Source organism: Arvicanthis niloticus, chromosome 17 (assembly GCF_011762505.2).
Source record: "Arvicanthis niloticus isolate mArvNil1 chromosome 17, mArvNil1.pat.X, whole genome shotgun sequence".
Lineage (NCBI taxonomy): Eukaryota > Metazoa > Chordata > Mammalia > Rodentia > Muridae > Arvicanthis > Arvicanthis niloticus.
In genome coordinates, this window is record NC_047674.1 from 47,126,150 (window position 1) to 47,138,410 (window position 12,261).

The 12,261-nt window shown below is 33.1% G+C and overlaps 1 protein-coding gene across 2 annotated transcripts; it reads left to right on the top strand.

The window, feature by feature from the left end:
• Positions 1-3,439: 3,439 nt before the first annotated feature.
• On the top strand, positions 3,440-11,883 carry Defb110 (defensin beta 110). Of its 2 annotated transcripts, none has more exons than XM_034521941.2 (2): positions 3,440-3,494; positions 11,750-11,883. In XM_034521941.2, the coding sequence occupies exons 1-2, from the start codon at positions 3,440-3,442 to the stop codon at positions 11,881-11,883; spliced, it is 189 nt and encodes a 62-aa protein (XP_034377832.1). The 2 variants fall into 2 exon arrangements, with proteins under 2 accessions (XP_034377832.1, XP_076770770.1); XM_076914655.1 differs by lacking the exon at positions 11,750-11,883 and adding an exon at positions 6,756-6,898.
• The last annotated feature ends 378 nt before the right edge of the window (positions 11,884-12,261 follow it).

Sequence of the window (12,261 nt, forward strand, 5' to 3'; positions counted from 1 at the left end):
ATTTAATTTCCGTATCTGGTATCTGTCTTGAAAATCATCCATTTTATCTTGATTTTCCAGTTTTGTTGAGTATATGCTTTTGTAGTAGGATTTGATGATTTATTTAATTTCCCCAGTTTCTGTTGTTATCTATCCTTTTTCATTTCTGATTTTGTTAATTTGGATACTGTCTCTGTGCTCTCTGGTTAGTCTGGCTAAGAGTTTATCTCTCTTGTTGATTTTTCTCAAAGAACGAGCTCTTGATTTTGTTGATTTTTTGTTTCTACTTGGTTGATTTCAGCCCTGAGTTTATTTCCCCCTGTCTACTCTTTTTGAGAATATGTGCTTCTTTTTGTTCCAGCACTTTCAGATGTCACAGATGCCAGGGAAGCAAGAAGTTTCCAGGACCCAACAGGGAAGCCATTAGCTGAAATATTCAACAAAAGGGAGATAGAACCTGTAGAGATCATATCCAGTGGTTATGTACTACTCCTGTTTGTGAGATGGGGCCAACCACTCATCTCAAAAATATTAATCCAGAATTGCTCCTATCAAACGGAAATTCAGGGACAAAGAGTGGAGCAGAGACTGAAGGAAAGGCCATCCAAAGACAGCCCCACCCTAGGGATCCATCCCATCTGCACACACTAGACTCAAACACTATTGTTGATGACAAAAAGCCCTTACCGAGAGCAGCTTGATATATGTGTCCCCTGAGAGGCTATGTCAGAGTCTGACTAATACAGATGTGGATGCCCACAGCCAACCAGTGGACTGAGCACTAGGACTTCAATAGAGAAATTAGTGGAAGGACTGAAGGAGCTGAAGGGGTTTGCAACCCCATAGGAAGAACAACATACCAACCTCACTCCCCAGAGCTCCCAGGGACTAAACCACCAACCAAAGAATACACATGGAGGGACCCATGATTCCAGCAGCATATGTAGTAGAAGATTACCTTATCTGGCATCAATGAGAGTGTGGCCTCTTGTCCTGTGGAGACTCGATGCCCCAGCATAGGGGTATGCAAAGGCAAGGGCAGTGAGGCTAGAGTGGGTGGAAGTGTGGGGGAACACTCTCATAGAAGCAGGATGTAGGGTGAATGGGATAGGGAGTTTGAGGAAGGGAAATTGAGAAGGCAGAAAACATTTGAAATGTAAATAAATAAAATAAGCAAAAAAAAAAAAAAAAGAATAGAATGTGCCACTTTTCATAATAGTAAGTAGAGGCTCAATAGTAAGAAATATAGTGGACTTTCATAAAATACAATACAAGGACTTATAGGCTTGGCACAAATTTGTGTTCAAGGAAAACCATTAACATACAAGGATAAAGTCACCTTTCCATTCCTTTCTGGTCCAAAAGGAATTAGTGAGCTCTGAGTGTTTTGTCTGGCCAGCAAGGGCTCCTAGATGACTTGCTAGAGAAAGGAGCTCTAGGAATAAATCCTTGGATTTGTTAATTTGCAAGAATTTAGCATTTACATAAGTACAAATAATAAGAGAGTTACAGAGAAAGACGTTTATTTAATTCAATGTTTATTTAAGCATAGTTAAGTTTTAAGCAGTTTTGAAGCACATAACACTAAGAGACATTTTAGTCTCCATCATTTCATAAAGCACAGAGATTTATAAAGTAAAGATAAAGCACGGTGAGTTATGAAGTAAAAATAAATCACGGAAAGTTGAAGAGAAAATTCAGTGGTTTTCATCCACAGAGTAAGCAAGAGATGGTTAAGTCTCTAGAAGCTATCAGCTTCTAGCCACCAGTATAATTAGAGAGAGGTACAAGGCCAGAGATCATCCAATATTATGTGTCACTTCAGTTCCAACCCTCAAAAGGCCCCTGGCACATCTTGGTGAAGAATTTTTCTAGACAATGCAAATCTGTAAAGGTAATAAATACCTACTTCTTCAAATAAATACAAAGTTACAAGGATCATGAATAATCATAGAAATATTTTCCTGGTGTCCCATGTGTCCTGTAATTAATGGAATTGGAAATCAATTACTGAGTTCTGACTGTCAATGCTCTATACGATCTCTTTATTGAGTGTTACATAGTAAAATAGCAATGAACTTGTTCTGTTCAACATGGTGAATTCCCTATGCTTTTTTTTTCCCCCCAGGAAGAAAATATTCTCTCTTGGAACCTGAATCCCTTCTTTGACTTTTACTTTATTCCACAGTTTTCTTTATGATATTATAGTAAGAAACACTCATTTTACATAATGTCACTGAATCTATAAGTTCACCAATATTTGTTTTCCCTGTCAACTGTGGTGAAAATGTTGGATGGAAATCTCAAACCAGTCTCGTATAATCTTCATAAAACCTCAAACCAGCCCCATACAATCGTTAATAGTCTGTTTTATTTTTTCTATCATATTTACTATTTGTATGGAACAAATAAATCATATTTGCCAGAGTAATGCAGTCCCTTATAGTAGTAGTAACATTTCTGGCTCATATTTGAAGTACAGATGCTGAACCTCCACTTGAAACATGCCAAATAAGACATGAGAGGGCTGGAGGCTCCAATCTTGGTTGAACAAGCCATCTTGGAAATTATTATGTAGGTAAAATTTAAGAACCATAGTCCCGGGTTATTTTTGTTGTTGTTGTTGTTGTTTGTTTTGTTTTTTGTTTGTTTTATTTTATTTTATTTTATTTTTTAACCTGACTCTGTGATAAGAGAATTGATATCTTTCTTTTTTTTACAGTAGTATCAGATTCTGTAAACTGGGTCGACTCCCAGCAGTTTCTGTTACTCTATGTAATATAAGCATGCAAATTAAATATGACATCACTTTCAGATCCATAAAATGTGTGATGAAAAGTACATGATTTTGAAGTTTGAAATTTATGTTAAATAATTAATTATCATTAAAAAGTGTAGATGTCTTTTCTACAATCATCAGTGAATAGAGCATTCCTGGTTATGTTACATATAAATGATTGTATCTTAGAATAGAAGAAAATCACTCTGGGCCTCTAGTTATTTTACCTTGTAAAACATGAGAATTCAATTGATATCTCAGCTCTAACATCCTGAGAGACAACACTGAATGACAACAATAACAGCCCTATTTAAATAGTTAGCTTCACACATATCATCTAAATGAGGTCGTGTAGGTATAATTTTCAACATTCCTATTTTAACTGTCATTTTAACCAACTATTTGTTATTCAGATTGTACCAGAAAAGGTTGATTACTGTGAAGTTTCATTACAATTAATGCAATTAGGTTTTAATTTCTTCAGGAAATTTACTTGGAATAATTTTTGACCATGTTCTTTGAGAATGGAAGGAATCACCCACACGGACAAATAATTTTGTTTTTTGCAAGCTTCAGTAGTTAAAGGTGCTTTAAATAGAAGTGCTCATTGTTTCCTGACTGCAAAACAATCTAACTTTCAAAAGGAGATTCATTGCCACTTCTTGCCCAAGAAACTGTACCATGAAGCCTCATCTCATTTTCTTTATTCTGCTCTTTTGGGACACAATATTAACAGGTAATACAGAAACATTTGTCAGGAATATTTGTAGTAATGGAGTTGGGGAGGCATCAGTTGCTGTTTGTTAAAATTATAAAGAACTGGAAGAATGAGAATCCTATTACACTGGATTTACTATACTATTCTTGAATTGCCCCTATAACAGAAAACAGGTACTAGAAAGTAACCCAGTAGGACATAAATAAAATATAGTTTAGTGAATAAAATTGTATTGATACTACTTACTTTCTGCTGCCTATGGATATTATTGTGCATATGAAGGTTACAACACATGGAGGGATTGGCTTCTACTGTGTTCATATTCCAGTATATTAAAATCTAAAATGATTACAAAGTTTAAAACGAAAGTAGGTATAATCATCCTATACCTTGTTGGGAAAAACTATTATTAGGCCTTATCATCAGAAAGGCATAAATAGCTCAGTGTTAGAATATTTAGTTCAATTTCACTGTACTCTAAATAATAGACTATTAATGAAATCCTTTCTCATTCCTTTCTCAAAATCGCAAGCTAATTATGACCCTTATTGATCTTTTGTTTGCTTGTTTGTTTTGACAGTAAGGTGCATTGTCTTTTTTTTTCTTTTCAATACAATTTCTCCAGCCTGTTCCAAAGTTCTACACAAGGACATAATTCCTGATGGTCGTTCAGATGACAATTTTCAAACTAGAGCAATGAATATTTGTTGTTATGATTACCTGCTACATTTAGGTGAAAAATTTACCCTATGGACTAACTATCTCTTTCCATCAGGAATGAAGTAAAATGCTTGTCGTCCTATGAAGTGATACACATGAATTAACTTACCAAATGGAAATTAAGAATACTCATTTTCAGCTATTTATTTATATTAATAATTAATCAACCCATTCATTCAATTTAGAGTGTTTTCTAGTGTACCCTAGGTTTCATATGGCCTACAAAACATAATAGATTGCTTTTCTAATTATGCAGATATTTATTATATAAATGTATTTTAAGTCTTTATCTTCTTTACAGCATACCTCTTTAGGCACCATCATTAATAACTGGTTACTTATTTATTCCTTCCTCAAGGAAAAAATTAGCATTCAATACTGGCTAAAAATTATAAATCATTTAGATCATAGAATGGCATAAATTCTATTGTCTATCTCTTTATGTATTCTTTCTTTTATTTCCAAAAGGAAGCTATGTTTCTTTAAAATTATACATGAACTAAACCTATAGAGAACTCATTACTACAGACAAAAATACTTGAAAAACAATTACTATCACTACGTCTGGATGCTATTTTCTTTTGAAACTCAGAAGAAGTATAATATAACTTTAAACCCCAATCAATAAGCTTATTTTCAGTTATATCTCACAATCTAAGTAAATTAAACTAAAATAATTAAAAACATATATCACCAGATCTGGGTATATGGCTGAGTGCTTAAGAGTGCTTACAGATCCAATAAAAAGTCTTATGTATAGGATCACAGTTCCTAGCAATCACAGTAGGTATTTGAACTCCACCTACAACTTCAAATCTAGGGGATCCAATGATCTCTCTGGCCTTTATATGAACCTTTATGTATATGCTAAACACAAACTATTGCAGAGACAAACACAAACATAACAAGAAGTAAATATTTAAATATATAGAATATCATATGTGTCATTCTTAAAATTTTGTGAGTTATTTTCCTTCATTTTCTAATTTTAATATAATATTGCATACTGCATATTTTGATTCCCTCTTTGTTCCTTCCGTAACTCATATAAGATCTGGCCACTGTATCCACTAATGTTCCAACTGCCTTCCATTTTTATAACCCCATGTCATTATATTACTATTAACTAATGTCCTTAAAATTTTTATAGGTTTCCATTCGCACAACAGCTTTCTTCTGCATTTTCTAGACACTAGAAATGGAATACTTTTTGTTGCTCCATTTTTTTCCATCATTTTCTGACAAACTGGAAATTGTTTTATCATCATGGTAATTTTTTAAAAATCCTACATATGCTATGAATTTAGGACAATATATTTTGTATTGAAGAGAAAGAATTGTATTTTTTGCCTAATCCTTCAGAAACATTTATGGTAACATAAATAAATAAATGAATAAATAAATAAGTATAAAAAGAAGTTGTAGATGATAGAATTATTTTCAGAATAATTTTGTTAAGATTTATACTGTATATTGCTACAGATTCGTATGCAATTTAAAGAAATTCTTTATCTTATTAGGATATTATGTTGTAGAATAATTCCAGTTTCATAATTCTAGACGAGAACATGACAGTGTTCACCATAGCAGAATATCCATATTGGTAGAACTCCTCATGTCTCCAACTACAAATTCTTCAATTGCTCTTTTTTTCTTATTCAAAAGGAACCAAAAGCAATGTTAGTAAACTTTATTTTTCCAAAGAAATAAAATAAGCAGATATTTCAGCTTTTATGCAATAAGCTCAACTCTTATTAAAATACAAACATTTATATACAATGTAGAAATAAATGTGTTCCAATGGAATCGTATGCCATAAGAGAGTGGTGGCAGGGTGGATTTGGTCCCTATGCAAATTTATACATTATCAAGATGAACAAACAAAATTTTGAAGAATGTCTTTTTAAACAACTATTATTTCAGAAGTGGTATGATAACTTTAAAAACCATATAAGAGCCAAAAATGAATGCAATTTCTAAACCCCCCTTTCCTTCTTCCCTCTTTTTCTCTTTCTCTTTATTTCCCCCCCTCCTCTTTTCTCTTGGATCAATGCTACTCTTACATATAGATACAATTTAACTAATATATTGGGGAGGGGGGGGTGGAAATCACAAAATGTCCAGGAAAGTTGTGAGCATTTGAATATTTTTTTAGCATTGCCTAATTCTAAATATTTTGCAAGATAAAGGTAAATTGTAATGAAAGTTTTAGTAATAATTAATGAAAGCCCAAGATTCAGGTTGATTATTTCTGAGAGCAGAAACAGGCATTCATAATTCTATGAACAGTATCAGAAAGAAGGCCAGACAATGTAAATTCCATTTTTCTATTGTCTTCAGGAACTGTCCTTGAGCCAATGCCACCCAATCGCTTCTGAACAAGTACTTAGTCCCAGGACACTTTCTGAGATATCCTTTATATAAGGTGACAGAAAATTCACTTAAACTTTCCCCACCATTTGAGAATGGTCATCATATAATCTTTTATCTCTATAATGATCTCCTGATGGCTATGTCATACATTGATTCCTAATTCTAGTCATTCTTTACTTCTTGCAGCTAAAAAGAGTTATCCTGAGTATGGTAGCTTGGATTTGAGGAAAGAATGCAAAATGAAAAAAGGTCGTTGTAGACTTCAGTGCTCTCAACATGAACTTAGGATTGCTTTCTGCATAAGACCTGGAACTCACTGCTGCATCTAGAATTAAAGATGGAGGACAAAAAAGAGACGTATTACCCAAGAAGAAGAACAAGTCTCATTAAGTTTTCCCAGAAGGATTTTCAAGATATGTGTGTCTCCAGAAAGCAAAAATGATGAAATACAATTTAATACTGAATCGTTCAGAAGTTGTCCTAGCTCATGTATTAATTGGTACATTCTAAAATAAGCTGAGACAATAGACAATATTGTGAAAGTTCCTCAAACAGTACTCAGGATTATGTGTCTTTCAAGAGTTGACATATTAATATGAAGGGAACACCTAAGTCAAAGGAAGGGAATGTCCCTTGAGATACAGCCTTCTAGTAGATATACACTGTCCGTTTATTACCCCTATGAAAATGTATAAACTACTAGATGTTGAGATTAGACACTGAGAACATGGAACATTTTCAAGAGAGATGAAAGGCTTAAGAGAGAATAGTCAAGGTATGAGAATAATATGGTGAAGAAAATTTACATTGCCATTAGAGTGTACCCATGTTTATTATTTAGTGGAGGAAAATATGAATCCAAAAGGATGAAGAGCATTTCAGGAAAAAGAATGTAGACATAGTTATTTTGTATCAAAATATAAACTATACCCAGTAATTCAGTTCTGCTCTTTGCTCCTGAGAGTTGACATTACATGAGGAGATACCCATAAGGAAGCATCACACATCTTCAAGGATTGTGGAGACACTGTTTAGCCTCTGTTTAACCTCAGATTATTTTCTGCCTCTGAGTATAACAGTATTCTTCCCTGTAAATATACAGAGTAAATCCATATAATAATCATTCACAATTCCTAGTTTTTATTTGTTGTGTATCAGTACACTTTATAAGTTTCTATCAATATAAATATTCTTGTGAAACAGTCACTTGCCCAATAAAGTAGAATAAGAAAATTAAATAAGGAGAAGGGAAATTTTAAAGACACACATGTTTATTAGACTATGAATCAGAAAGATAGAAAATAATAACTTATTTTATTGTTGCCTCTCTGTGAATTCATTCCTAGATTCAAATGCAGGTCAAAGGTGTGAGGAAGTTTATAGTAAACACTTTTTACAACACTGTGATGATACACATGGTAGTAATCAATTTTCAGTATTTTAATTCAATGAACACATGAGTTCCATTATGAAGTGGTCATTTTCTAAGCATACATTGGAGTTTTTAGTATACTTTCCTTTTTAAGGCTTTAATAACTTCAAATAATCTAATTATCTCATGTGTTTCTTGCAACATACACACTCAAAAGTGTTTTATGGTACTCATTTGCAGCAGTCTTTCTCTTCCTGATCTCTCTTGGTCATGTCATTTGGACAAGTCTATTTAGAAGAGCTACACGCTACAGTGTGTGTTACCTGGCAGGACACATCTGAGCACCCCAGACTTTTAATTCTAGATGCCAACACTTCCTCCTTTAAAGATGAAAATCAAACTGTGTGCATGCCTTGATAAATATCTTCTATAAGGACTAAAACACATGCAAATACAAGGCATCCATTCTCACAGAAATGAAAATTTTAAATGAAAACAAAATAATCACCATCACTGTCACCTGGTCATTTCACATTCTCTGTGTCTTGTAAAAATAATTTTTAAAATACTTATTACATCCATATATATTAGCTAGTAGTGTATTGAGAATTTCAGGGAAAGTGGACAAAATTTTCTGCAAATATATTAATCAAGAAAGATATTAGAAAATTATGACTATAAAATGAACATTTAGGATTTTAACTAACCTGTTACTGAGTCATTACTACAAGTCCTCTACGAGAACAAAGGGGTATAATATGCCATCAATATATGTATTCCAGAATTTAGGTTGGTAAGATCTACCAAAAAGTTGAAGATGGTTAGGAGTTCTTCAGTCAACAATATAGCTCTGTCTACATTTAAATCAAGCTGCCCTCATGTCTGATTCTCTATCTACCAACTCTACTAATGCTCAACTGAGAGAAATCACATCCTCCTCAGCTTCTGATCTGTCCTCCCCCAAGTGTACACTCAAAACACTGTTCTAGGTATTCAGTTCAAGACAAACAGGCCACAAACTTGAAGAAGATACATAGAAAAAAATTCAGTATTTTCTATTTGTATCAGAATTAAAAACTGAGGTAAGTTGTCTGTGTTTGTAACCCTAGCATTGTGGGGTAGAGTCAGACAGAGTGTGGGAGATTTCAGACCAGTCAGTTTAGCTGAAAGAAAGGCTTTAGATTCAGTCAAAGACCTTTTCTCAGAGAATAAGGAGACTACAGCAAAAGAATTCTGATGTTCCTTAGCTTTGCATGCATATACCCATGTGTACACACGTACATACTCATGTGCACTGCAACATACACACACACATGCACACGCAGACGCACATATGCACAAATAAGTGAAAATATGAAGTTGGGTGCATTCTTGGTATGTTAGAGAGGCTAAAGTTCATTAGAGATTAACAAAAAGAAGGACAAAGATTACTCTCAGATTTCTTGTATGAGCTCTCACAGAATAAGTTTTGTTATTTCCTGCAAGATTTGAGTCACTGGAACAAACTCATTCAGTACTTGATATGTGAACTTTGGAAAGTAGAACAGATTCTAGAAATGCTTATTTGGAGTAGATAGAAAACCACTGGCTGTCTTGTACCAAATAAAAACCATGGAAGTGTGGTGGCCCACTTACAGTACCAGATCTTGGATATAATAGAAGTGGCTCCCTACCATGATGTAGCTAGATAAAATATTCAGTGAGTAGGCATGCTCTGAGTCCAGTGAGGCTCTGTCACAATAAAGGAGGGAGGAAAGCACCTGACTTTAGCCTTAGGCCTCCCCACTCATGCACACAATTGCGTATGTATACCCACATAGATATGCACACAGACGCACAAAACAATAAGAATTTATAATGCATATCTTTTGTTTCCCAATTATATGATTTTATAGAATTTAGACACTGCTGTTTTAATAATGATAATAAAACAAAAATATCAGTCATATTGTATGACTTATGATTAAGATAAGCCATTCTTTTTATGAATTTATGGCATCTGAAAAATTGTACAAAATTGAGTGCTGACAAACTATAATGGTTCCAGAATCTTGGTTAATTTATTAAGGTGCCAGAAAAGGTTTTGAGCTTACTCTTTACTCCCTTAAAATATATTAATTATAATTCCTAAAAGTTTAATTTTCATAGAAATATAGCAGTGGACAGAAACTGCCTTTACTAAATTGCTTCCAGTACTCACCCAATGACCAGAGGAATACTGGAGAGTTAAGAAATGCCCATTGTATGGAGTGGAAGGATATACCTGTCTGAATTTTATTTATTTTCTAAACAGTAAGTTCTCTGAAATAACATAATTTAAATCTAAACATAGTTATGTTTACTCTCCAACTTTTAGTAAAATTGTTTTACATTTTTTTGTTTATGGCTATTATCTGATATACATCTCTGATGAATAGTATTAAAATGTCATTTGTAGGTAGAATCACAGGCTCAAAATAATAAGTTCATTGTTAATGCTTGAAAAATAAAAACCTGACATTAAAGTATCTTTTATTCTAAAGAAAAACTTAAATTGTAGATTACTTTGCCAACAATAACATCCTCACGTAACAGAACTTGTATTAACTTTATCATAGATTTCTGTATTATTAAATATTTATATAGCTTAACATACAAAGCAATAATTAAAGAATTTCAGAACACTGATTTTTTTTTTCTTTAGATGGTTCATTAAAACCATATGAGTCTTCATCTGTAAATAAATGCACAGCTACATTACATTTATTTGCACATGGACAGCATTTCAGTTTTCTAAGTAACTAACTCTGTCAGCAAGTCTTGCATAACCACTATGCTGCTATTACTTGATTACATAGGTACAGTGTCGAAAATTAGAACAAATCAAATTATCATATAAAGGTTTAGGTCTAGGCTAGAGGAATGTAAGTAACAAAACAAGCATGTTATAAAAATATATACAATTAATTATTAGCTTATTTTCTTTGTTAAGCGTTACTGATGGATGGTAGAAGAAAGGGAATTTGTTTCTAGTGAAAAGAATAATTTTAACTTTAAAAAAATCTGGTCTACATACATATACGCATGCAGCAACAATTAATGAGATTATAAAGAAGCCATAAATGTGAAAGAGAGCAAGAAGAAGTATCTGGAAGTTTTTGGGGAGAGAAAAAAAGTACAGGAAAATGATGTAATTATATTATAACCTTAAAAACTAAAAAGTAATTAAAAACAAAGAAATCTCTGGAATGAACAGCAAAACCTTTGGTGAAGATATGAAAGACAATGGACTGTCCCTTAAAAATGGTGAAATGCAAACTTTACAGAAACATATAAATATTGTTTTAATATATGTATGTAACTTGGTTTAGTAAATGCTTACTAAGAAAAGTGTATGTAAGAGCTCAGGTTGTGCTGACCTTCACATTTGTCATTGATGTGGGGCAAGCAAAGTGCTTGTAGTCATTTGTAGTCAAATGACTGCTGAATTGTGAATAAAGTAATGAAGAGTTGCTCCTCCCCCTCTTCTTTGATCCCATTATTTCCTTATCAAAACATATATTTTCTCTCAAATTATTAATGTATCTATAATTTCATATATATACATGTAGTTTTAGGCATAGATATCAAAAAAGAAATTTATTTTCTTATTTTTATTAGCATCTGTTAATTATACCCAATAATGGGCTCCATTGGGGTACTACCATGCATATATAAAATATACCTTGACAATATTCACCCCTGACTTCCTCTTTTGTCCTGTACCTATTTTTTTTCTTTCTAGAGAGTTTCCTTCCACCTTTCATGTCTCTCTTTTTCTTGATTGCAGCCAGAAGTCATCTTGACATCAAGCATAGAATAGAGAGATGTGAAAAAGTGCGAGGAATGTGTAAGACCTTCTGTGATGCTGATGAGTATGATTATGGATACTGTATCAGATGGAGGAACCAGTGCTGCATTTAAACTGCCACGCAGAAGTACTACTTAGTGTCCATTCTGAAAAAGAAGTGCATTGAAGCCCAACTCAAATGTTCATCTGTGCGTATACCACTAAGTTTAAGAACCGAGAAGTAAACCGTTGTATAACCACACTGAGGTATATATTTTCCTGCATCCTTTGAACAATAGCTACATTGTTTTTTAGTATTTTCTATTGCAATAAAAGTGCTGTGAACATTTTTATCAAATCTTTGTGTGAATATGTGTATATTTGTATTGTTCTTAAGTAACTCCTTAGAAGATAGATGAGGTATGTGGTAAATATACATGTCATTTTTAAAAAAATAAAACATCAAGGTATTTTCTACACTTATTTTACCTTAGACTATTTCTGACTGCCTG

Excerpts from the sequence above, each read along its gene's own strand:
- Defb110 (XM_076914655.1), top strand. The coding sequence starts at position 3,440 with ATGAAGCCTCATCTCATTTTCTTTATTCTGCTCTTTTGGGACACAATA. Across the intron at positions 3,495-6,755 it reads TTGGGACACAATATTAACAG|CTAAAAAGAGTTATCCTGAG; the intron begins GTAATACAGAAA and ends TACTTCTTGCAG.